Genomic DNA, 27,558 nt, shown 5'->3' with positions numbered 1-27,558 from the left:
ACAGGATTTTAAGCAAAGTTTATACCATAAATTAAAGCAAAATGTCTCAGAAACTGTATGTGACAAATATGTCACGTCGGGTTCTTATGGATTAATTATAGTCACATTCCACTTCTGCACCTGTGCATGCAGTTAGTTGTAGAATAAGCACGACAGCAGAACGTCTTGTAACTGTAACGCAGCCCTGACTAATAAACCAGTGCCGTCCAAAGTAAAGCCCATGTTGTTATCGCCACATATATTCAATACATTGTGCAGCTCAAGATCACTTCATGGTACATAATCCAGTCTGGCCAGGCACCGGCACTGTGATCGTTCCTGAACCTAATTTTGAACCGGCTGGCATATTCAGACCAAAAAAATGTTGGTTCAGAACCTGAAAAGTCGGTTCTTGGTGGGCATAAAAAAAACAGTGGTTCTCAATCACAGCTGACGTCATTGGTGGGCAAATGCTAGGTTCATCCACATAAAATGCCGCTATGCTGTATTTAAATAAAATAAAATAAAATAAAATAAAATAAAATAAAATAAAATAAAATAAAATAAAATAAAATAAAATAAAATAAAATAAAATAAAATAAAGCCAAGGCCAGACAAATGTTGGCTGTCAATGCTGCATTGCACGCTGTGTTTAGGGGGTAAATAATAAATCTTTATTTGTATAGCACTTTTAAAAAAACAGGTTTACAAAGTGCTGAACAGCACACAGCAAAGTAAGGTAATAAAATCAACAAAGAAAAGATACATGCACGAGTACATTTTGAGAATAAATAAAGTAAATAAAAATGTTATAAAAAAGCCAGTCGATAAAAGTGTGTTTTAAGAAGTGACTTAAAAGATTAATCTGATGACCTCCGACAGGTCGGTCTAGAGTCGAGGGGCTCGGACTGAAAACGCTCGGTCACCTCTGGTCTTGAGTTTCGACCCTGGCACAGCTAAAAGGGACCTGACTGAGGATCTAAGGCTGCGGGGAGGCTCGTAGGGTGTCAGTAAATCTGTAATGTAGCCGGGTGCCAGACCTAAACAAGCTTTAAAAGTAATCAGTAAAACTTTAAAATCAAAACAAACAAAAAAACTCCAGATCAAAGAAACAATCAGTTTCAGAAAGTGAAGACGTATACCACGACTGTAAAAAAAAAAATGATCAAAAGTGCAGCCAGACATGTCCATCTTTCCAGCTGCTTGACTGCCACTGCAGCAGCTACAGCCCACCAAGTAACTCCTCCCCCAGCCGGTCCTCCACAGATAACAAAGATTAACCTAAAACTGAACTGAAACTAAAACAACTTTTTTTTTTTTTTTTTTTTTTAATTGAGGCAACGAGTTTGCATATCTTTGGTTTTTTTTTTTTTTTTAGTAAATCCAGCTACTTAGATTTTACAGGGTGTGTATGATTGGTCTGATCTGCCACTATTTCAGTCCCTTTGGTTTCTTGTTTGGTCACTTTTGTTTCTTTTGAGCAGTTTATTCGGAGTTACTTTGTTTGATTAAGTTACTGTTATGACTTTAGTTCATTTTAGTTTGAGTTTTAGGGACGCTGTCATTTTTTGTAGTTTCTGTGCATCTTTTTTGTGCTTTTTTTTTTTTTGTGCAAAACAAATTTGTGCATTTTTGGCGTAAGTAAAACCACAGTTTCTGAAACCACCACAGCGTCCTCATGTCTTACCAACTCAACCCTTCACACTCACATGCATAGACAGTTATATATATTTATAGTTACAATCAAAATTTTGGAAACAGCTACACATTCAAAACAAATAAGTTGGATGTGTCCAAACTTCTCATACACTTGAAAAGCTTCTGCAGAACTGCACAATGCCAGCTTGGCTGCTGCCCATAGAAATGACTTGTGAACAAGGTCATGAATGTATGAATGTGGATTGCAAAATATAAGAATAAAAATGTGTGGGTGAAAAATAAAAATCATTGTGTTAAAATACATGTATGAGAGGGAGACAGGCTTTCCACTGTACCATTTGTCTCGTGTGTTATACATCACCTGGTTTGTCGAAGGGGAATGGGCAGAGAGATACACAGAAATGGATCAAAAGTGTTGCTCTGCTTAAGGCAATGAGGGCACGTCAGAGAAGACCTGGAGTGAGGCAGAGAGAGAGAGAAATCATTAATATTCTTTTTTTATTTAATCATACTTCTTTGTTGACAACAATCTTGCTCATCATATGCTCTATTCTGAAATAAGCTGCCTTGAGTTTACCACTGTTTAAATTTGGATTGTATAAAGAAAACTGAACTTTAGTCAAGAGAAAAATAATTTAGTATTTTAAATCGACCTCTGACCTGCAGCTGAGAAAAGGGAAGCAAAGCAAAAGAAGTGGGATGCTCTTTATGTTTGCTTAAAAACATCAAGTTAAGCAGCTGACAAACACTAAAGAAAATGCTGGAAATGATGAAATTTAGATACAACGGGTACAACGGGGATAAAAAAAAGATGAATGTTGTAAGAGAATTAAAGGCACAGATGGTGGCAAAAAAAAAAAAAAGTTAAAGTGGAACGAGAACAAACCTGAGACTAAAATGAAGGGCAACCGACACACAAGGTTGGAAAAGGCAGAGGAAGCATGTTGGGAGAAAGAGGCAACAAAGAGGGAGGACAGATGAAAAATGAACAGAAGGTCGGCAGCAGGACGGTTTAGTTGACAAAAACTACAAGGCAAAGCTGACAGAGAAAGACACAGGCAGCCCCTATCAAAGGTTTTATTTTTGCTGAAAGAAGGAGAGATGATCAGAGTGGAGGACTGACAGCAGGGTAAAAAACTCATCCTGCAGGTTGCTATCAGAGAATTTGTATCCTGACACTTTTCTCAAAGGCAGATGCTAAAATCATGAAGATCTGGAGAAAAACACTGTAAAGACATCCAATACATGACCTTGTAAAGTCACTGGGGTCTTATAAAAGTAGAAGACTTGAAGCTCAAAGCAAACCAAGAGTAAAACCTCATTTACAGCCCTTTCAGCAGCTTGTGGAGCTTACTATAGAAAAAAACAGCAGTGTGGATTCTGGTCTTGTCCCCGTCTCAGTGGGAGGTATTTTAGCCTGAGAACATGGTTAAAGAAAAATCTTCAAGCTCTTTCAGTCTGTAATCCACAGCAGGGAGTCACCTCAGTCGAATACTGGAAAAAAAATAAGCTCCTATCTTTCTTTTTCTACGCTCTTTTCCTTGACCTCACTAGAAAAACACCATGGGGTTATGGAGAGGTGGGAGGAGAAAGTTGGAAGGACTTGGGGAAATACAACTGAATACGAAACTGGTGTGGGTTTGCAGCACTGAAACTGTTCATAAATATTCTGCAAGAAGTCCCAAAGACAGCTCATCCAATGCAATCGGATGCAAAACGATACACAGGAACTGACCATCATATTACTATGTAAAGATATATTATCAAATATTACTGAGTCCCAATTAAGCGAAGAAAAACTCCACAGGGAAACATGTCAGACTGCTACCACTGACCCCGTCATCATAGCTATTCACATGAATCACTGAACTGGAAAAACATGACTGCGCATCACTTTAAAAGTTGCAGCCACCTGCTGGTGTAGGACATAATCACCTCCTTTCTTTCATAAAGGATGGTCCAGTGTATCCTATGGTAAGATAAAGAAAAGACTGAAGCTCTTTTCCTTGGCATCTGAAGAATTCAAACAGCTCAGACATTTCCAGCACATTTCACTTTGAGGAAGGTTCCTGATGAATACTGACTATTCCACCATACTCATGCCAGCTGCCACAACAGAAAATATGAACTCAGAGATGGACAGAGACAACAGTCTCATAAGTTTTACACAACTACTGTCACACAGTAATAGTTGTTTACTGATATACTGAAGTAGATTTAATGCCTCTTTTTTCCCCACAAGTTGACATTTTCTTGAGGTCTGACTGTAATGCTCATGGCACGCTTTCCACTAAAGGGAACAGACACACAAAAGATCCCTTTTTAGCCCATTTTAGACCTCTGTTCATAAGAGCCAGTGTTAGGAGGCGGAGTAAATCCCTTCATTTCACCGGATCTAGAATCAGTTGTAAAACAGAGATTATTGTGGAATCTGCTCATATAAGGGTGTGATCAGCAGTTTTTCACCATGTCTGAGTCAAAAGAACAAGAAAAGAGGAGAGTAAAACCTATTCTGACCGCTGCAGCTTCCTGTCTTTGTGACGTCACCTCAAGACTGACCCAGAAAGTCGGCCAAAAGACCAAAAGGAACACCAAAGTTTTCCAAGAAATGACGGAATACTGCCCCAAGTGGCTCTAAAAAAAGGGTGACTGATGACTGATTTCATAACAAGCAGTATAAAGAGCCAGAAAGTATAAATAGCAAAGGAGCAGAGGTGAAAAGCAGAGAAAACAGCTGCCAGAGACTATCTTCTTTATACAACTGTTTCAAAAGTTTCCACAGCTCAGAGTGTTCTATATATTTCTGACTACTCCCTCAAACTCACAGCAAAACACTAGAACATATGGACGTGCATCTGCAGGCGCTGAGGGAAGCAGAATGAGGATGTTCCAGCAACGGGTTGAAAGGGCTCTGGTCCACTATGGCCTCCGTTCTCACCGTGTTTACTGCAGCTCAGCCCAAGTTCACACACAAAGAGCAAAGAATAGAGGCATCATTCTTTCATATGTCATGAGTACTCATTTATCTAAATGTTCAGTGTCTTTACAACTTGGTGGAAACATTAAGACTCAGAGAACCTTAATTTCCTTAAAAAATAAAGTCAACCCCAGGGGTTTATATAATTATGACAAAACATTGTCAACAAGAGATTCCACATCTTACATTTAGGCTCACTACTGTGTTTTGGAGCTTGAAAACACAGATGAAATAAAAACAGAGGATTCAGCTGGAGTTAAGTAAAGATCACATACAAGTTTTCCCCACAGCATCAGTTTATTTGAGTATAAGGAAAGTTGCATTCTGTGGAAAAGGATTAGTATGTTGAAAGAAATTATAAGTGTGATGATAAATTGAGCCAACAATGTTAATTAAAGGGACCAGAAACAGAAAAGGTCATAAAAAGCAAAGCTTAGTTATAAAGCACTTTTGACAGATAAAAACCACAAAGTGCTTTACATAAAATGAGTGCAATTAAACAAAAGAATTTCATAAAATAAATAATAACTATCAACAAAAAGTTTTCCTAAATAAAATAGTTTGAAATTGCTTTTTAGAAGAGTCCACGGAGTCGACCACACTGAGCAATGATCATTTCATGATCTGATTTTAACATTCTCCCTCCTTTAGAGATAGCTCTCAAATGATATGCTGTGTCTCTGTGATCAAAAAAGTCCTTTTAACTGAAAAAGTTATTTGTACATCAGCAGTAGAGATCAGTTTTAGTTCTAGTAATGCGGCTATTTAAGTGTGTAGTGTGAGACTTCCGCAGGTTTACCCACTCCACATTAAATTGTGACTTGGTTTTGCATAATAGGAAAAAAGACCTTTTCCTCTTGATAAAGTCACACACTAACTGGCTAATGCACACTTTATAGTCTGGTTCAGGGAGGTTTGGGGTGTCAGCAGGAGGGAAAGTGCTGTGCGAGGCTGGGCTTGAGGACAGCACAATGGGTGGTAGAGCATCAAAAGTAAAGAAGGTCAATGTTCAGCCATATTTTCAGCAGCAGCTCAGCTGAGTGGCGAGGAGTGACCAGGCCGATGCCTCAGAGAGGTCAGCACAAGCAAAGCCTTTAGGGAAAAGTGGAGTCCTCGCAGACATCTTTGAAGATGAGAGGAAAATTAGGCTTTTTTATGGAGTGTTTAATCTTCAAAGGATGTGGTATAAAAGTTTATGATTGGGAGAGACCACATTTCTTTCTGGACACATGTTTCTGTATTGTGTTGTACAAGCAGCAGGGCTATTAAAGATGACACTAATAAAGCGTTAACACAATCCAACTTCAAATAAAAAAATGGCATCTTTTCAGGAAATCGCTCCACACTTGAGTCAGTTTAGTGTTGAGACAGCAGACTATGATCACCAACACTGGGTGAAAACCAACATCTGCCTCCAGAAAATCACTGGGTCAAGGAACCTAGTAGCTCTGGCTTTAAGACTGAAATGGTAAAAATCATAGGTCAGAGGTCACCAACTGGCAGACTGTGGTCCAGGTCCAGACCCAGAAGCTGTCCCATATGGACCCTGACCTCCAGCCAAAAGTTATGATTTACAGCCTGGCGGAGTGCTTCTATTTTAACAGGCGCTGCTTTGGTGCACCAGGAATCGCTCAGACCGACTGCAAGTTAAGCCTTCCCATGTGACACCACTCAGCCAATCAAGTCTGCGCATTCCAGTCAGAAAGATGCAAGAGTTTACAGACAAGTAACACATGAAAAGACTGTAGAAAAAATAAGAAAGGACACATTTAGAAAAAAAAACAAAAACAAAGGAAGAGAAACAGAAGAGAACAGGTGAGATGGCAAAAAGGAGAAAAAATAAGGAAGAAATGATGCTCTACAAAATGGAAAAGTGGAGTGAAAACAGAGCATCCAGTATGGCCCCATTTCCATTTATACTTCCACCTGGAAGCTCTGCAGTGTGCCGCATATGTTCAGAAACTGTAGCGCTTATTAAAAGTACCAATGTGAAACAGCTTTATAAAAAATTTGAACAAACTTAAGCACTGAAATCTGAAGTAAGAGCACAGAAAATGATTACTCAGAGCCCAGTATGACCAGTCCACCAGGATCCTGATCCACACATTCACTGGCCAACACCGTGCCAATGAACCCTCCTGAAGACATGTTTGGATTTTAGCTCAACATAAAAAATCATTGACTGATGGATGGGCTGTCAAAGAATGCTGCAGCCGAAACACGACTGGAAGGGGGGGAAAAAACAACCGAACATGGTTCCAGTCTTATCAATGAGCACATGTACGGTCCCGACTCCATTCCAGTCCAGGTTTAAAATCCTGACATGACAAGCTGGAGCTCAGTTCTTTCACTTTAGAAAAAGTGGGGTAGTTGAATAAAAAAGGTGAAAAAGTAGCTTCTGAAACTGTTGTCAAGATTTAACTGTAAAACTGGTTGAGACTGTTGAGTCAAGATGTGAAACAGAAAAGAGGAAATTCAAGCGTTTCCTGCCATAATTTTCTTTTTCTCTATTTAAGCCCTTTCTTTGAACAAGCAGTTTTCACATTTCATTTATTTTCTTTGGGTCTGAAATGCTGCCCTACTCTTATATATTAGATAAGAGCATATTTTACAGATCAGTAGTCATCAATAAAAGTTCAGTTCTTTGTTGTGTTTAAATAAATGTTAGTGCCTGACCAATATGGATTTTTTAAGGCTGTTACCAATTCCAATATTTGACAAAAAAATAATAAAAATCTGATTACCGATTAATCGGCTGATTTAAAAAAAAAATATATATATAATGAATAAATTAACTTAATTTTTGGTTCATTAATGCTTACACCAACAAAAATATGAATTACAGGCAGAACATTTTACTGTTTCACAATATTTTGTCCTTATACGTTTAACTTTACAACAGAAGAATTTCCAAAAACATGCAACAAAGCATTAAATAACTGGGAAATTATATAACCTTTAAAGAAGTCAATCTATAAATGAACCGTATAAATAAATGATGAATTTATTAAATACATCTTGTTTTGTACTTCTTGCTGATGCAAATTAGAAGTAGGTTAAAGTACAGGTAGAAAAACATTTTTCAAAGGTTGTGAACAGGAAAATGTGACAGGAAATCACAAGGTAACATTGTTTTCACAAACCCCCTGTCCTACGTGACATTTTCAAGAACAAAAAACTGTTAAGTACAAAATGTTTACATGTAAAGTGGTATTAAATCTCTCAAAAAAAAAAAAAAAGAATTTAAGTGTAAATCTATTAAAGTTATGAAATATATTTTTAAAAATTTGTTCTTCAGTCTTGTATGTAAACATGAGATAACTTGTAAAGGGGAAGCAACACATAAAAAATACTAAAATAAAACTCTTTAGACAGCCCTGTTTTTTTATTCTTAATACTGCCACTTCCGCAGAGGTAGGTTGAAGTGCAGGAAGCACAGTTTCTTGTCATTCTCTCTTTTGCTCATAATTGTTACCAATAATGTTAAATTTTCTGTGTTGCAGTGAATAAACCTCCTCTCCTCTGCATTCACATTTCTCCTCCTAAAATACGCCTGAACCTGCAGTTGATGGAGTGATGAACAGTCGTTCTGTGCTCTCAGATATACACTTATGTTATTTCTGCAGTTGCTGGCTACTTAGCTAATGCTATGCTAGTTTGGGATACGGGAGCGCCTTAAGCTAATTTAGCACAATTTTAGCAATGCAGCATAAATAAAAAGCTGTCCGAAACAACGAAGCACACATCACTCATCATTACGCATGGCAAACAGAGTTAAACTGAAACTGCAGACATGCTGAGTCAATCATTATATCGGCATATAATCGGCAAAACAACAGCCGATATTGGCCATTTTGAAAAGGGCTAATATCAGCAGATTTAATCGGTGTGCCAATTAATCAGTAGGACCCTAATAAATATAGTCGAAATTGGTTTTTTTTTACAACTCGCGTTGAATAAAACCAAAGCGGCTTGGACTGTGGGAGGAATCTGCAGCACAGCGCTGCAATGCCAGTGGCGCTCGATTTGCAACTGAAAACAGCACAAGAGTAAACTGAGAATGAGCAAATAATCGGATCATTCAATTTTTATGATTTTTGAAAACCCAGATCGTAATTGAGATTAAAATTCGATTAATATTTCTCAGCTTCAAATTGTTATCTGTTACACCCTTCAGCTGACTACTTACTTAGTGCTGTGTACATAAACAGCACTCCCTACTTCCTCGGCTGATGTCAACTAACTTCTTTTGACAAAACTACAACCTAGACAGAACCATTCATTGTTCTGGTAACTCAATCACCTGTAACACACCCACACATTATGCTCAGATTGCACAGGTGTTCCATGTGAAGTGGACTGAATATGGTAATCAGCCATGGTAAGTAAAACCCCAAATCATATAGAGCCCATATTCTCAAACTGTGGTACGTGTACCACCAGAGGTACGCGAGAGCCCTCTTGGTGGTACTTAGAGGAAAGTCATAAATATTTTTTAATAAAATTATTAAACATTAAGGGTCGCGGGTAAGCTGGAGCCTATTCCAGCATTACTGGTGAGAGGCAGGTACACCTGGACAGGTTACCTGTCCATCGCAGGGCCAACACATAGGGAACAAACAACCACAAGAGGAGAAAGCTGTAGAACCTGGAGAGAACCCAGGCCTACACGGGGAGAACATGCAGACTCCACACAGAAAGGCCACAAAGTTCGAGTCCCCCTCCAGCTGAGATTCAAACCAGCGACCTTCGTGCTGTGAGGCTGTGGTGCTAACCACCACACCACCGTGCAGCCCAGTTCCTTTATGAACTGTCCATAGCTAATAGCTATGTATGTTATAGCTTAATATGTTTGCTACTGTATGTTCAGGTTTTTCATGATGGTGGTACTTGGTGAGCTCGATATTTTCTCATGTGGTACATACTGTAAAAAGTTTGAGAACCACTGATATAGAGCAAAAACATTAGGTCAGATGGAAATTAATTGTATAGAAGAAATGTACAACTCTTCATTATATAGCATTAATTTGGTTGGCAAGCCATCCACTAGGGCTTGCTTAAATTCTATACCAAGAAAAAACTTGCTAATAGGTTTGCATGTGTCCTGTCCCGGTAATTCTAATTGTTGGTGTAACTTATAAGGTTAAAAACAACAATTAAAATCCTAAAAGTTATCCTAGATAAATAAGCGATTGCTATCAAGCAGCCCAAACCACAAGACAGTCCCCGCTCTAATCACAAACATTTATTCAGATCAGACAACTCCAGCGCATTCCTCTCAGGAGCATTGCTGTGAGATAAAAAAAGAATCAAGAGGGAAGAAATGGGAAGAATGCGAGACGAAGTGAGCGCTATAGACAGAAAGAGAGGTGAAGGCCAGAGAGCTGCACAGATAGAGAGAGACAGACGAAGATGCAGGCAGTAAAATGATGGAGTGACAAATCTTTTGTTAGTTTACATTCAGAAGCAAAGTGACTCCTCTGTTCCCCAGTGACTGGATGATGTAAAGAGTGAAGAAAATATAAGAGGGAAAAGGGGAAAGTGAAAGCACTACTCTGGATTTAGAATAATGAAACCAGCGCAGGCTGAGGCCGACTAATGAGGCAAGAACACAAGTGGATATTAATCACATTTACACTGAGCAAGGCTGATGAAAACTCCCAAAGGTCCCAGTCTCTCTAGAGTTCACCAGTACTATCATTGTACTTAAGTAAAAGTATAAACAGACAAAAATGTACCCTAGGAAACGTGCCACATTAACATTTTTGTTTGAGTAAGAGTAAGTATTTGTTTTTAAATACTCGAAGTATTAAAAGTACTTGTTGAATGTCTTGGCTAATTCAGTGGTCTACGATATCACAATTTATTTATTTTTTGATAATTAAGTTATGAACCACTGTAACGCTGTACCTGATACTCCCATTCTGTGGAGTGTGTCAAAAGCAGCATGAAGATCCAACAGAACCAGGCCAGAGCAGACTATCAGCCAGACAGAGACAGACATCAGCCGCCATTGCAAGGCCATTAGTTACTTTGAGGACTGCAGTTTCAGGGCTGTGATGTTTATATAAGCCGGACTGAAACTTCTCAAAAATATTATTACACTTTTTTTTTTTAAAAAAAGGGAGAGAGGGATCTGACTGTTGTTGCAAATTATGTAGAGTACACCACAGTATGCTTTTTTTTTTAAAAAAAAAGGAAAACAATGAAGAAATTTAAAAAAAATTTTAAATGTAAAAAAGAAAAAAACTAAATCTATTTCTCTACATTCTAATTGCAGCCAAGAGTTAAGACAGAGGAGCTTACTAAATTAGCCACAACTCACTATATGTGTGAGGGTCAATGCATGTTTAAGAGCATCAGTCTGGTCTTTGCAGGAATATTTGTCATCACTAAGCATTTAGCGTATTATCCAGTAGCGAGGGAAAGGAGTAACCTCATGAAAGAATGGCTGGTTAACCTCAGAGAGCAGTGGTTAATACTATACATGAGGCAGTGTGACCTTTTATTGACTGGCTCACACTTTAATCTGCTTCAAGTCAACTGTAGGCCTTGACTAACAGATGTTTTACTGCATTTTAACACACTTTGGTTCATGGGCACAATGCTCTGGTTTAAGCTCATCTCAGATGCTAAAACACAAACACTTAAAATTCTCATTTCTGAATGTGATTATTTTCTTTGTCAGTCAACTGTTTTATCTATAAACCTCTCAGATAGAATGAAAATTACTTTTCTTTTATATCTCCAAGGGTTAAAAGAGACTTTAAACAATGCACCAAACTCCTAGAAAGCGACCGCAGTGTTCCAGGTATCAGAAAGTGTTTAGTACTGTAATCTTTCCAGACAGTGAAGCACCTTGTTGTAGTTGGGCGTCTTCCATCGAGTCCTCATTTGCAGTAAAGCTGCTAACTTGTTTTTACTGTGACAGTAAAACTGTCCTTTATTTCTACTTCTGAGCTAAAAACAGTGAACAGCATTTAGGATAATGGTTATCTTAACATCTGGGACCGTCTACAAACCACCAGCAAACAGAGATAAAGAGAAAGTTGATGATTAAACGCTGTCTGGCTGTTCACCATAACAATAAACTGAACTGGTCCAACAACACATGTTCTGTAAGAGGCCAAAGTTGTTTCCACTTCCTGAGAAGACTGAGGTTCTTTGAGGTGCATTGAACACAGCTTTAAGCCTTCCATGACCTTGGTAGCATCAGCCCTTTTCAACACTGTGGTCTGCTGGAGTGGCAGATGCACCGAGCACGACTGGAATGGACTAAACAAGCTTCTTAAGAGGGTCTGTACTCAGAACTCTAGAGGTGGCTGAAATAAGGATGTCAGTCAAGCTAACCCATGTGTGACACTGTTGAAGCTCTAAGACGCTCCTCCAGCAACAGACCGATCCACCCACAATGTAGGAAGAAGTGTGACCACAGGTCAATTATTCTCTACAGCAGGCAGACTTTTCCACAGCAATGCTGGTGTCATTATTCACGTACGGTTGGCTGGTCAGCTTATTTTTCATTATTTATTCCTACTCAGCTGCTGTCATCCACACAGTGGGTTTGTCTGTTTCTTCATAAGAATTCAATATTTCTCAATAATACACATCACCAAGAATCATGATTGTGTCGTGGTTAAATGGTTTCTGTGTTCGTGTTTATGTTTGGTTTTCTTTTGTTTTACTACTTTAAGTATTTACCTTGTTCCTCTGTTTCATAGGTTGTTTAATTCTAAGTCACATTTTTATTCCAGTTATTATGTCTGCTCCCCATCACTCACCTGGTTTTAGTTTAACAATTGACACAGCTATATTGTGTTAATCGTTGTCTTCCTGTAGTTCTAATTTTCATTAATTTATTGCCAGATCCTCCTCTCAGTTTTATTTTGTGCTTACAGTTGCCACGCAGTTTTGTTTTTTTCCTGCCTTACTTGTCACAGTGTTACGTTGGTCTAACTAAGTTAGTTTAATTTGAATAAAAATGTCTAATTTTTCTCACCTGTCTCCCTCCATCATTGGATACACAACATTGACTATTTTTATATTTATATACTATTTTTTTAAATAAAATCATTTGTGGTAAGTAAATTTTAAAATAATCTTAAGTGGTTATAAATCTAATGTGTCTAATTACCATTCTTAAGTCTTTTAAATGGATAAATCACTTGACAGCCCTAAAATATAAATCAGCAAGAATCAGAAACACTGCCTCCTTTTCTAATATTGAGCTCATTTACGATAACCTGATGGACACAGTAGCTTCTGGGCAAATGATGAAGAGGACTATTAACCTCATCAGTCCTGAAGTCAGCTTTCCTGACAGCCTGGGGGTGTACAAGTGGCCCAACATGGATAGCTTACACATCTGTAAAGGCACATTCTGTGATTCAGATAGTGTCTTTTTCAGTGAAGGCTTTACTTCTTTCAGCAAAGCATTGCTAAACTATGGTGCTCTGCATGGTCCTATAACAGCAGCTACTGTGTTTACATAGTAAAAGGTTTAGTTCTTCCATGAAGTGGAGCAGTTTGTAAAAGGTGAAACAGAACTCAAACTACTAGTCAATCATCAAAATACTGACCCTTAATTATGTTTGCTAACTTGAGCTTAGAAGCAAATTTAAGTCTGGAGATGCACAACGCTAACCTTTATTCAACCTGACGGAGTACAGACTGAGTTCTCTACGAGTCACCCTGGCAGCCCTCTGGTGTACTGTGCATCGTGCATTAGTGACCTGTCCTCCTCAGCAGTTGGTATACCCCCGTTAGATCCATTAGGATGTAGGTTGACACGCAGTAAGTGTGCACTAAGCGGGAGGTTATTAGTCTTTAGTGACAGATTATCTCCCATATTCTCCTAGATGATTTCTTTTCTATAAGCAGGAAAAACATGGCTGTATTTGCTTCTGTGAAAAAGTGATCAGTAAGTCTCTGCCAAAAAGCAGAACGGTGAAAATATCTTATTCTAAGGAACATATTATCTGTATTACTAGTAACACACAGACGATGCACACACACTTTAATCAGTGTGTAACAAAGAACTCACTTGATTCTCTTCACAGCTAAATTTAGTCTCATCTCGGTCGCGTTTTGGCCAAGAGGCAAAATGGATTTCTGCTCCATCCAACTGACCAATTTCAGATAAACTGTCCAATCACAGTAAAGAATGAGCTGATTAAAGCCTGCCATTATATCAGCATGTCTGTGTTTACCATCTAATATCAAGTTTGCATTCTGAAGGAAGCAGGTGAAAAGTCCAGGCAGGAGGCAATGTGATTGTAGGTCTTGATTGCTGACAAGGTTTCTGAAAGGTTTCATTAGCAGGTCTACTAAACTAGAAAACTTTGCTTTCCACTGTGTGAAGCAAAGAGAGCCAGAAGTCAGTACTATAAGATAAATCCCTCGAATCCTTAACAGGTCTGTCTGACCTAGTTCCCCCCCTTTTATTTAGGTGCTGATTTTTCTCCTCAGGGGTAAAAATACACTTTCCTCAGGGCAGAAAAGATATTCTCTTTAACAGTATGTATTGCACTCTATTTACACAACCCCCCAGGACATTACAGTGCAAGCACACTGAATAATTTATGTGAGATTTATATTTAAGAAGTAGTTTGACTGCAAAAAATAAGAACTAAATATCAATAAAACTGGGTTTATTATTATCCTCAATTTTGAAATTAGCCACAGGTAAGCTCCAAGAGTGCTAGTCGTTCATTATTTGAGCATGTTTTGATGTTTCTACCTCTCACCTGTACTGAGCCTGGAAGTGTTCCTGAACAAAACTGTATCGACTTCGAGGATGCTGTGTGCTGGCTGACGTGGGACTGGAAGGTTTCTCCAATGAACTGGACCCCTGCAAACACACAGACAGCCAGTGATCACTTCTATGGACACAGTATATATTTGGAGAACTTTAAAGGGCAAATGCACAAATACAGCAGAGAATAATATTACAAAAGACTCATTCAGTACTTGTTTCTGTGTCTTTCTTTTAACACCAAAGAGGTGCATCCATCTGAAGGGTATTTTCAAAAGTTAATATCTGGTATCAGATATGACTTGGAAAAGATCTTGTTGTGCATGTGATAAATGGTAAATGGTAAATGGTCCGTATTTATATAGCGCTTTACTGTACCTGGAATGATACCCAAAGCGCTTTACATTATACATCACATTCACCCATTCACACACACATTCACACACTGATGGCGGAAGCTGCCATGCAAGGCGCTCGACCACGACCCATCAGGAGCAATTTGGGGTTCGGTGTCTTGCCCAAGGACACCTCGACATGAACACGACTTGGCCGAGGATCGAACCGGCAACCCTCGGGTTACGAGACGACCGCTCTACCTTGCTGAGCCACGCCACCCCGTGTGATAAAAGAAGCCGTTTCTGTGTGTAATTATACTGACACATCTCACACCGTATTACAGCCTGGTCTATGACTAGTTCTTCATCAGTGTGACCACTTGACGGTGTGTATGAGGAAGCATTAAGGACATTGGGAGGAAAAAAAAGTGAAACTGAAAAAGCACTTTGAATCACCCTGTTGTTGAACTCTGCTATACAAATAAACCTGCCTAATGTTCTATTACATGTGAACACAACATTTCCAGATGAGATTGCTCTGATGTGGAAATTCTTGTTGTTTAGTGTCAAAGTGTGCAGCACCTTTAGACATATAAAAAAAATCTGTGTCAAGCCATGGCTGAATGAAGCTGACTAAGCTGTGACAGGAAGAACTGTCACAGCTTAGTTCTCAGTTCTTTTAGTTTTAGTTTTGGAGGAGGTTGTTGTCTATATCATCACCTTTTCTATTTATATACTTACTTATTCATTTATTTTAGTGCAACTTTTGACCAGAAAGCTGCCAAAAAAAAACTTTCATCTACATTGATTGATTGGCTGATTGAGCTTATTTATTTGAACGGTAAAAAATAAAAACAAAAAGGGGAATAAAAGCAATAAATATATAAATATAATAAAATGTCCTCGTTCAAGTAAATTACAACAATTTTCATTATACCATGGTCACAAGCATCATTAATAACTACTAGTTATTACGTCATCTTACAATAAAACAATAGTAATAATGATAGTAGCAATAGTAATAATAACACACAGCATATACATCAATATCTCCTTAAAGAATACAAGCTTGTAATGGAAGTATATATTAATATCTTCTCATTGTAATATCTATAGTAATAATGTAATAATAGTAATGATTATATGTACAGTAACAATATAACATATAAGCTTATAATACTTGACTGCAATAGGAGTTTCAATTAATAACTTAAGTTATTATTATTATTATTATTATTGATAAACAACAATAATAATGATAATAATAATAATAATAATAACCACTAAATTCCACCCTACACAACAAATTATACTATAATTGAGCTGTAAAGTTATAGTAGGAGGGAAAATAACAATATAAAAAACAATCATATCAAAAACAATAAACAGTAATAACATCAATAATAAAATTATTCAGTGTATTTTTGAGTAAATGTTAGAAGTACCAGCTTGTAATAACCACTACTTTTCTCTCCTCCTCCTACATCTTATACCGTCTCTGTATTCTGCATTTCTACTTTTAAATAAATATGAAAACAACAGAGCAGCTGAAAAACCTGCAGCAAATGGTGATTCTGACCAAATTTACAGCAACTGTTTAACCAGAGAAGGAAAGAAAGACTCAACTAAGCTCTACTTTACAAAGTTTTCCCCCAATTCAGAAAGAACATCTTAAAAGAAGCTGCAGCAAAGCAGCAACTTTACTTAAAACCAAATTGACAGAAGAATGTAGAAAATGTAGATGCAGTCATGAAAGAAAAACAAAACTTTTAAAATAAAAACATTATCAGTGGAAGTGACTTTTGCGTACTGTGTGTAGGAATGTAATTTATAAAGCAAGGAGGGATTGTGCATGTGTAAATACAGGTCAGAAGGAAAGTTTCAATAGTAAACCAGGAATTCACATTCTCTACAGTCACAGGACTATTGAGATGCCAGCCACCCTCAGTATTTTGCTGATATCTTCTGAATAAATGATCCAGTAGTGATGCCCTCTATGCTGTGTCTGACCATGCAGGAGGGCACAGGGACTTCAAAAAACCGGAAGAAAAGGAAAGTAATGGCGATGAATAAAAGATGAAGTAGTATGACTCAGGAAGGGACATTTTCAGATTGCTGCATCTTTATCTTCCAGAGCTGGTAAAGATGTCAGTTAACACAATGTAGAGCAACAGATTTAACATATGAACAAGCATGATGTTGTGTACGGCTCCCAGGAAAAAAGCTTTCTGCTGGAAGCCGTAGATGGTCGGTGGTGGTCTTAAGAAAAACAAGAAACTGAAGGGTTGTTTTAAGGTCACACACTGAAATGCACTTTGTGATCCACAACAAGATGACCCAGTGTGGCAAGACTACACCATCATCTTTTGTGTAGAGACCATCATCCCCACAAGGACACTGAGGTCCCCTGTGATAAACCCTGGATCATCAGTGATCTGACAAAGTTGCTGAAAATGAAAAAGTAAGCCTTTGGGGAAGGAGACGGAGAGTCACTGAAGAGCTAGAAACATCTGGAAAAGAAGATGAATGAATGCAAGCTGAAAAACCAACTCCGCAGAATAATGTGAGGGATTTGTGGCTGGGATTAAAAAATAAATGAATCACAAGCTTCACTGAGAAAGGTGATCTGGCCAGAGTGATGGAAGTTTGGACAGAGCCAATGGGATGAACACATTTTTATTGGTTCCGTTTCAGAACAATTCACACCATCTTCAGACTTCACTCCCTGCCTGGACCAACAGCTAACCTGTCACACCTTCTGCAGTTCTGTCATAAATCTTAACATCTCCCCCTACATCAGGACACATTGAGACCTCCTCTGCAACCCTCTCCAGCCTGTGTCTTCAGTAGTCAGGTGAACAGGCAGGTGGAGACACTGAAGCAAAACAAAGCTGCAGACCTGAATGGTGTCATCCCTGGGGTCCTGCAGGAGTGCACAAAGCAGCTATGTGGGATTCAACAGGATCTCTACAACTTTAGCCTGAGTCATAAGAACATTTCAGTGCTGTAGGAAATGCCAGTTACAATTACAAACCAGGTAACATAACATCCCACATCTTTAATGCCCCTGAGAAGCTGTTTATGCAGAAAAATAAGTAAGCACCTTTTAAAAGCCACTTGTGTTTGCTTATCAGCCACAGACTGGTAATAAAGCTTACCTCAGTGAGCTCATTCATGTGGTCATGCAGTGTTTTTTTTTTTTTTTGTTTTGATTTTTTTCTTCTTCAGTGCTTGTTATATGAGAAGCTCAAGAAAATACAGGAAGACACCGCAACAAACCAGCTGGATGGACTACCTAACAAGCAGACACGGGTTTGAGAGACTGAACAGTTGTCTGCCTGAGAAGGTGGTCAAAAGCATAAGCAAGAGACTTTAATCTTAGGTTTTGTTTTTTGTTTTTATGTTATTTCACACTCTGCTCTTCAGACTTCCAGTACGACTGAGTCATGTCATTTTTAGAAATACTCCAGTGGCCACAGTTCTTGCATCAGTCATGTACAAGAAGCTGAGTACAGACAACTGGTCAACCACTTTGCAGCATGGTGTAGGGACAGTGACCTCATCTTGAACATGAACATATCTAAAGAGATGATTGTGCATTTTAGGAGAACCAAGAACAATCCACACATTACTTCCATGCTGGGAGGGGAGGTGGTGAAGAACTGCAGACGCCTCATCGAACAGACAAGGCAAACTCTGCTTACTGAAGGAGGTTCCAATTCAGTTTTTTTTTTTGTTTGTTTTTTCTTTCCGATACCTCTATCAGCCAATACAGAGTACTTATCCCAGACCTGTGTTGATTCATTAAGTGGTCTATTACTTTTATCATTTAAATAAAATATATTCATTACAGACTTTGATCCATGATATTGTTGTTACTGTCATTCAATGGCCTGGCATAAGTTAAACAATAAAACATCAATTAACACATGAAAATAACAATAATAAATAAATTCAAATCAAAGAATTTCTATTAAAACGACAGACAGGCTGGTCATCCTTGACAATAAATTGTAAAACTTTGTTATTGTGGTGACTTTCTGGCTTTTTTTAAAGCACTTGTCAGTGTTTGTTGTTGCTGTAGTTCGTTGCGCTTTTCCTTTAAAGAAACAAGCTCCTCATGCTCTTCTACGTGATGGCAACGCTAATGCTTTATAAGGTAGCTGCTGTTAAATTTGGCAGCACTTGTGCCGCCTCTGGAAACGTCAGCCCTGCATATGAAGCATGTTGCTGTTTTGCTAGTTGGATTTTCTAATGAGTTATAACACCAAATTACTAACATAACGCTAATGCTAAATGTTAGCTGCTTCTCAACCTACCAACTCAAAACAGTAGTCAAGTAAGATTACATGACTTCCTGTGTCTGTGTGTGGTGGGGTTGAGCTGAAAAATGAATGATTATTCCGTTTCAGTGGCAGCAGATGGCATCTAGACAGAAATACTAGACGATCCAGATCGTCTTACTTACTTCTGGCAGAATCGGCAAGTATTTCCAATGATAATATCGGTATCAACCCAACTCCACTACTTACTAAGGGAATTTAGGTCGTTCAGTGTTTGCATAGTTTAAGTCTGTGGCAAAAAATCTCCCTTGCAGCAATCACTTCGTGCAGCAACGTAAGAGCCAGAGACACAAAGAAAACGTACTGAAGCTGAAGTGGTTTGGTTCTGGGACAAGAGGAAGAGGACAAGACGGTGATTAGGGCGGGCTATTGTCACTAATTTCCTAAATGGATTCAATATGATTCACAGCAGCCTATTTCGTTTTAAAACGATTAAATCCGATTCAATTTAATATTGATTAATTTACAGCTTCTTATGCAACAGCACTTATTTTTCTTGAATGTTAAAGACATTATCTGATAACTATATTTATAAAACACCGAGTTCATTTACGTTTGTTTACGCTCTACACGCCTTGCTTCCTGCCTACTAAGGATTGGCTCCATGCGCCACACCTCTGCCTTCACCCAGTTGATTGGATAATTGTCGGGCCAATCATCATATAAATATAAATAAAAGCCAACTGCAGCTGTGGTTCTTTGGCAACTGTTTGCACAGACAGTCTGCCCTTGGCTTGAGAACTTTGGTTGGATTTGGTGGTTTTGTGCTTAGAAGAACTTAGAGTTTTGTTGTAGCTTTCCAAGGTGTTAAAACTGTTTGGGCTTTTGTGTTCTTTTGTGGTTTACTGACTGATCGTCTTGATTTCTGTTTGTGGTAGGTCTTAAAGCCCTTTTGGCTTCTCCCTTAGTTATATTTAGCTAGCTTAGTGGTAAAAGTAGAACGTGTTAGGCTAGTTTAGGTATGTAGTTGTTTATAGTATTTCTTTTGGTTAAATTTTAGATATCGGAGCTGCTTCACCTTTTGTTACTATATAGAGGATTACTTGGCCAGTTTTTGTTCACCTTTTTTCTTGGTTATTTTCAGTTTTGCTTTTTACTGGCTTGTTTTGAGTTAATGTTAGAAAATAGCTGTTTTACTGGTTTCTTGATTTAAGCAGCTTCGCTAACCCCAACACGGGATTCACCACCATTTGTCTTTGTATTTATCCTCATTCCCACTTGTACCAATGAATTCTGTTATCTCCCGGTTTTACATCTGTCCACAATTCTCATTCTTTTGTTAAACCCTTCATACCCCTGTACAGGGTCGTAACACGTGACAATCAAAATCAGTTATCTGGTAGTAATCAGATTACTGTAATAATCTGATCTGACACATCTTTGTGCATTTCTGAAGTACCATAAAAATACGGTGTTTTCCCAGATTCAGAGCCAGAAATGCTGTGATAAAAGAAAAATAATAAAAAAAACCACTCCAGAAAGAAAGAAAAGTTAAACTTTTTAAATGTTCTGATGAAACTTTTATATTCAGCAGAGTCACTTTAAATATTCTTAAAGTTCAGATGTCAGTTGATGTTAATGAAACCTTCAAACAATAATGGATCAACAAACATAATGAGCAACAACTTGAATCTTACAAACTTCCACATAAACTACGGCTGACATTTAAAAACATTCAGATGCTATGAAAGGATGAATTTCATAAAAAGTGAAGCTTTTTCTCACCACAAAGAAAAGAAAGTTTATATTTACTACTAAAAAAAATCATTACGAGGTGAATATGCACTAATTAGGAAAAAAGCAAAAAATCTAAATTCAGATCCTTGAGTGACATGCGAAAAACAAAGCCAGTGTCCAGAGGTACCAGGATCTAGTCTCACATCTCCTGCACTTGTCTTGAACTTTATCTACAGAAATAAAGATGAATGATGAATAACTTTGATGAGGCTTTTCTTTTGTTCAAATTAAATCCAATCTCTGCTGCATTCTCTCTGAACAATGAGCTGGGTTTGGCAACTTTGAAGACTTCTCCAAGCGTGGCTCTTCCCTGAATATGTAATGAGGCAAAAGCACAAAGCCCGATAAATGTGTGGCAGATTGTATTCAAACTTCACCTCAGCTCATTCTCAGACTCGGCCTTGTCCTCACTTCAAAATCCACCTCTACCAAGCAGAAAATAAAAACAGTGCAATGCAGTTTCATTCTATAAAGTCACAATTCAACAGCAATATACCCAGATCAGATTTCTAACTCATGTAAACTGAAACTGAACACAACTGTAGATGGTACCTCCGAGTTGGAGTCAACCTTTAGCCGTATATTTTTTAGATTGGACAGTTAAAGAGGCCATAAGGAGCCGCCTGGCTGGAGTTGCCTGAAGCGGAGTTTACACTTTGTGCTGTTGCATGGTGACAAGTTTGTTATCTAAAAATTTTGTTTTCAGTGTAGTTAATTAATATTCCAATAAATGTATAATTATTTTCTCAAATACATAAATGCATAAATTATCAGCTGGTGCATTTATTTTATGCACATTTACGAGAACGAAATAGGAAATTCAAAAGAAAAAATAAACAAATACAAGGATAAAAGAATAAATACATTAAACTCTTGAAATAATGACTGAAAAAATAAATAAATTGGGGCATTAAAGTTCATTTAATATGTTTAATTCTTTCAAGCAGAATGTTTTATGCATTTCAGATTTTAAACATTAATTACTGCAATAAACGATATAATAAGATAAACGTTATTTGTCCTTGGCAGGACATTTGTCTTGGACACAGGTGCTGACATAGTTCTAAACACAGTCACAAACACAGTGTGCAAATGGTAAGTAAACAACAATAAAACAGCAGTAAACAACCAGGAATCTGAACAGAGAAGAAACCCAGAAATAATAAGATAATTAAATTTAATTAAATAAGTGACCTAGTTAAAAATAAGAGGTTAAAACTGAAGTTTAAAAAAAGCAAAATAAGTCCTGTACACTGACCGCGTCTCTAAAGGGGACAAGGCTGGTTTGTTGTTAAGGAGTGTTACGGATATTGGTTTAAAGAAATACTTGCATCTGTTACTTTCTGCTTTCACTGGCCCTGTAGCATCTAAAACTAAACTAAAACTAAAATAACATTTATTGGCATTTTAATCTATCCACAAAAGCAATTTATAAATTGTTGCATCTACTTTCTTTTCAGGCCGTTTCTGTTCTCCATACAGGTGTTTGAATATCAGTGGTCTGTATTCCACACACACCATATCTTTTTTTCTACATCCAAGCCGCGTTTGACTTTCTTACTTATATATACTCTGTTTTCTTCCTCTACTCTGAAAGACAATAGAGGACAACAATCCTTAGACAGACTGGGTTACAAATATCACCATGGAAACCTCAAACTCATTCCCCCCAGTGAACATATGGGAACATTTTTCACTAGAGCCATTAGAGTTGCCTGAAACATCTGATATTCTAGTAGATTTCTACTTTTTTTCTTTGTTTATTTGGCTTTTTTTATTTTAATCTGCTGGCAACCATTGAACAAAGTAAATTAAGTAATCCTTTTTCCATTCAGTGTCCAGGAGTGGGTGGTCTTTTCTCCAGAGTGTAGAGGGCAGGAGTGGTAGGCGGACCTGGAGGTAACCTAAATACATTCAACATGTTCTACAGACTCAGAGTTTATTATTTCCAGAGCAACTAAAAATATGTCTGATGTATGATCTGAATGTGGACCCACAATATCTAAGGCCCCTGTTTAAACAAGATATATACGTTCGTTTGGAAATATATCATCTTCAGTTATGTACATTGTGGGTTAAGCCTCATTTCATACAGTCATGCAACACTAAGTGCAAAGTACGTCATGTCTTCCATTAAGGTGCAGCTTAATCAAAACAGCAACAAAACATGTAATTTTATTTTTTACATTTTTATCTAAACAAAATTATATATAAACATTTTTTAACAGCATATAGAGCAGTTATACACAAAGACCAACGGACAGAGAACTGGGTGTACTGTGGCTGAAGAATCCAGGGAATAATGACTATTAACCCTAATGTAGTTCCAGCTCAGCTATTGGCTGCCAAAAATAGATGTGGAGGCCTGGCACTGCAATAACAAGTGAATACTATATTCAGAAGCACTAAGCTGCTCAATTGCCACATTGGGTATTATCCGAAATGTCCCTGAATGCCAGCAGATAGGCCCTATTAAACTGCCTCCTGTTGCTGGCTGGCAAGAAAAAGACCAGCAGCATCCACATGCTCCTGGAAGAGTTACTGATTTCTAAGATCAGCACTGGTCTCCAAACTCAGCATGTTGTAGTTTAGAGCATATAGCTGATTTATTGTGCATCAGTTTGGGATAACAACAATTTACAGACTATTTTAAACATTAACGATTTGGCTACAGTCGCAATATTGAATAAGAGGAAAACGTATTCATTTTTAATTAATGTCAATTTTTATTTGTGATAGAAAACCATTTGAGATGAAAAGTTTCCGGTTATACTGACATCAGAAATCACATTTCTTATACACAATTATACAGGATTCAAACAGCATCATCTCACCACTACATGGTGATAATGCTTGTCTATCCAAACTTTTTACATTTTATGAAGACGAAAAAGTCATAAAACCACCAGGGGCAACAACTGTGCAAAGTTGACTGATAAAAAATGTGATTTTGTTCAAAGTTTGGTATAAGTATGTGTGCAGCAGTGATTAAAGACATATAATGCAGGATCATCCTAAATAAATAACAGTTTATCAAACACATTATTGGCTGTTTGCGTTTATAAAAAATTGCTTTATATTTTACATCAGATGACCACTTAAATCAGTTAATTATTTTCTCAGATTTAGACCTTTTTTCCCCCCATTTACTTATTTAGTTGTTCAGGTCTCATTTACATATGCTGAGGCATTACATTTTCCAACATGTGCCCATGAATGGCCCCCCCATCAAAACTTTTCTAGAACCGTCCGTTTTGAGCAGATAAAGGCTTCAGCTGGTTCATTTAATTGTTAGTGATACATAAACTCATGTAATCTTAAGTAATGTTGATATGTAGGGTTTGGCAGATTAACAGTGTTGTCTGATTTAACTGAGATCTCAGCCAATCTGGTTGAATGAAGGGGGTGAGAAACTGAATTTTGCACTGACTATAAAGATGGCTGCTCTTTGAAGGCCCTATCCCCCCTCTAGAATCGTGCATAATCAGGGGTGTCAAACTCCGGTCCTCGAGGGTCGGTATCCTGCAGGTTTTCATTGTTTCCCTGATCTAACACACCTAACTGAAATTAGTGGGTTATTGTGAAGAAGTTGACAAGAAGCTGTTGGATCCATTTGATTTTATTCAGGTGTGTTAGATCAGGGAAACAATGAAAACCTGCAGGATACCGGCCCTCGAGGACCAGAGTTTGACACCCCTGTGCAAGATGGTTTAGTCCACACCCGCACCAGTCTGTTCAACCAACTTACCTATGCTGCCAGAGATGAAAGTCATGGCTTCCCCTAAAAAAAGTTAAGTCTGGATATCAGAAAATATAAGAAGGGATAAAACAGAAAGTGAGAAAATGAATGTGAGGTGAGCAGCTTCTCACTCGTTCCTTTGAGAGAAGAGGTGAGCAGCAATGCTTGTCTCCTTTGTAACAGAAACAGAGAGAGATAAAAGATGCAGGTAAAAACAGGGGAAGTGAAGTTTGCTCTGAGAGTGGTGACAAGCTTGAGGAGAGGAAAATATTTGTGAGAAATATTTATCAGTACAGGGGCCCACTAAGATGGTTTGTACATAGGGCCCAGAATTTTGTGCTACGCCCCTGGTCAACACTACATGCTCACAGATAAGCTTTGAACCAAAGCAGCCAGTCTGACAGAGAAAAAACTTCTCTGGAAGTCACGGGGCTGCTTGCTGTCACGCCATATAACTGAGGCATGGCATTAAAACAATCACGTCATAACCAATGAGCCGCTTCTTGTTTACTTGATACAGCACAAGGACTTCTCTGTGAGCAGAGATCCTCTCAAACTTTGCCTCCTTTGAAACTCACCATGATTTGAGGCTCAGCTCTGTGACCAGTGAAACATTTCTCCAGTGTAACCACTGTAAATCTTTTTGCTCCTATGCCCTTTTGTCTGCTGGTAGAAGCACAGCTTTCCTCTTGAGATCTTCACACTGCAATCCCTATATGAAAACATATGCTGCTATCAGAGCCCTGCTGATTCCACATCGCAGGCAGTCATGTGTGATGTTTCTAAGGCACCTTACAGAGTGCAAGAAGAAGAGTGGGAGTTTGGCTTAATGTGTCTGTTATATACTAGATTTTAAAAGAGCTGAGTTTGTTTCAACACAAAGTCTGAGATCATTGTCAAAGTGGCAACATGGCATAGCTGTGGATTTTAGCCATGTCACCGACAGGTAGGTAAGTTGCTCAGCTGAAGAAACTAAAGTAAAAATAAATATAAATGTCTTATTTGGACTCCCTGCATGTTTGATCCCCTCACTGACATACTCTTCAAGCCTTTCAGACCTTTACCATACAATCAGCCACATGTTTTTTATGCATTTAACCAAATCAGCAGGTGAAAAAAGGAAAAAAGCACCATTTTTATAATAAAACAAAAGGACTGAGATTTCAGTGGGATAAAAGGCAGAGCAGCTGTTTGCTCCTAAAAGCAGAAAATTTGATTTTTCTGGAGATCAGAGTAATCAAATAAAAAGGAATTTGTCCTGGAAAAAAAAAAAAAGATATATTTGGATGATTGCAAATTACAAAGATTAAAGAGAAGCAGGACTGTTGATGATGAGATGATGGTGATTCAGTGATGAATCACACATCTGCACAGCGTTGAGACGATGCTGCAGGTCCAATGAAACGTTTAGAGCTGCCTGACTGAAGAAAACAAAACAATTTCCAGTCATGGATGAAATGTGGGTTCATGTCAGCTGAAGGAGCAGAAGAGATGGCAGGTACTACCTATCCGGTAAATCCACAGGTGTATATTGAAATTTTGAACAATTTCCTCACTCTGTCAATCGACTGTAGCTTTGTTGATGCTGAGGTCATTTTTCAGGATGACATGCATCTCATCACAGAGGAAAGACTAAACAGAAAAACACGGTCAACAAAATCTGGATCTAAATACAACTACAAAATTAGCATCAAGCAGAAACTGGATTAAGAGAATAGAGAAAAAAAAGGTGTCAAGTATTTTTCATTGTGACCTTTTTACCTTTTTGTTGCATGTATAGAAATTGACGTTTGGCTTTTGCCCCACACTTAAATTTCTGTATTCAGACTGGGTAAGAATTAACTTTAGCTAATGGAGGTAATGTTCATTCTGTAGCTAAAATAAATTAAGTCAAATCTGCTTTATGTTAGCAAAGGAAAAGTCTGGCAGCAGTGTGTAAGGCGCTGAAAGGAGGTGCAATCATTCTCATTGTGCTGAGAATATTATTCTTTTTATGTTAGCGAGGTGAGGCCTGAAGTGCTAAATTCAGCCTGCGTAGAACCTCACTCAACTGTTCTTCCAGCTTAAATCATGAATGTCTGAGGAAATTCTGCTGATAAAACCAGGCAAACTGAGCCTGGATGTGAGCGATCGGCAGCCCTGCTGGGGTGTTTGATGCAGCACCAACGCCATTACAGCACTGCTACACTGGCCTATTCATTTAAAAAAAAAAAAGATAGCTTAAAACAACAACTGAATTCAAGATGCTGGGAGAGAGCTAATTGTTTTTAAGTAGAAGTAATAATATTTTGACTTCACTGATCCCAAAAGAAGCTGATAATGGTCTCCCACTCAACACAACAGAGGAATCTAGCCAGTGTGGCCAACATTCAGAAACTACCAACGTACTGAGCATGTCTGAGGATTTATCTGAAACTTGGCTGGCTGCTGAGTGTTGTACCACAGGTTGTTTTTAGAACGTTGCATAACATCCTGGCATGAAGATCCAATCTCAGAAAACTAGTGCCAGCTACTGACGAGCATTATTCAAAGTAATAATATGGAAACACAGATGTCTTGGAAGGATCATGTAGATTTGGTCATTTATAATCCCCCCCATTCATGACATATAATCCTTACGTGTTAAATGCAGTGTGTTGGGACATGCACGTCTTTTAACCCTTCTGAATGATGGGCAGCTACAGTTACAATTGACATCAGGTCAACACACACCTCTACTTTGGAATAATGTGGATTTGTTTGAACTGGATCACGGGGAATTAGCTTGAATGTATGTGAAGTACACTGAGATGACAGAATTGGTGTTATGCAAATAAAGCTGAACTGAACCTGAATGCTGCCAAAGCGTCGGTTTTTAAAGGATATGAGTAAGCAGAGTATATTTGATTAGCAGCAGTTATCCTCTTAATTCAGCTAAAAGTAATAAGGGTGTTAATAGTTTTCCCACTGCATTAGAGGCAGTATTTACAGAACTGCATGACCTGGTAAGAAGCAGAAATCCTTAAAACCTGACTTCAATTAAAGCCCCCACTAAG

At 38.1% G+C, this 27,558-nt stretch overlaps 1 protein-coding gene across 1 annotated transcript in view; it reads right to left on the bottom strand.

The window, feature by feature from the left end:
- Window positions 1–27,558, bottom strand: part of usp43a (ubiquitin specific peptidase 43a) — a 165,638-nt gene that overhangs the window by 93,725 nt on the left and 44,355 nt on the right. Inside the window, 2 exon segments of the mRNA XM_041982074.1 lie at window positions 2,000–2,092; window positions 14,362–14,465. Coding sequence (XP_041838008.1) covers window positions 2,000–2,092; window positions 14,362–14,465 — 197 coding nt within the window.

The sequence above is a fragment of the Melanotaenia boesemani genome, chromosome 4, assembly GCF_017639745.1.
Source record: "Melanotaenia boesemani isolate fMelBoe1 chromosome 4, fMelBoe1.pri, whole genome shotgun sequence".
NCBI lineage: Eukaryota > Metazoa > Chordata > Actinopteri > Atheriniformes > Melanotaeniidae > Melanotaenia > Melanotaenia boesemani.
The sequence above is the reverse complement of the archived record's forward strand: the minus strand, read 5'-3'. Positions and strand labels throughout refer to the sequence as shown.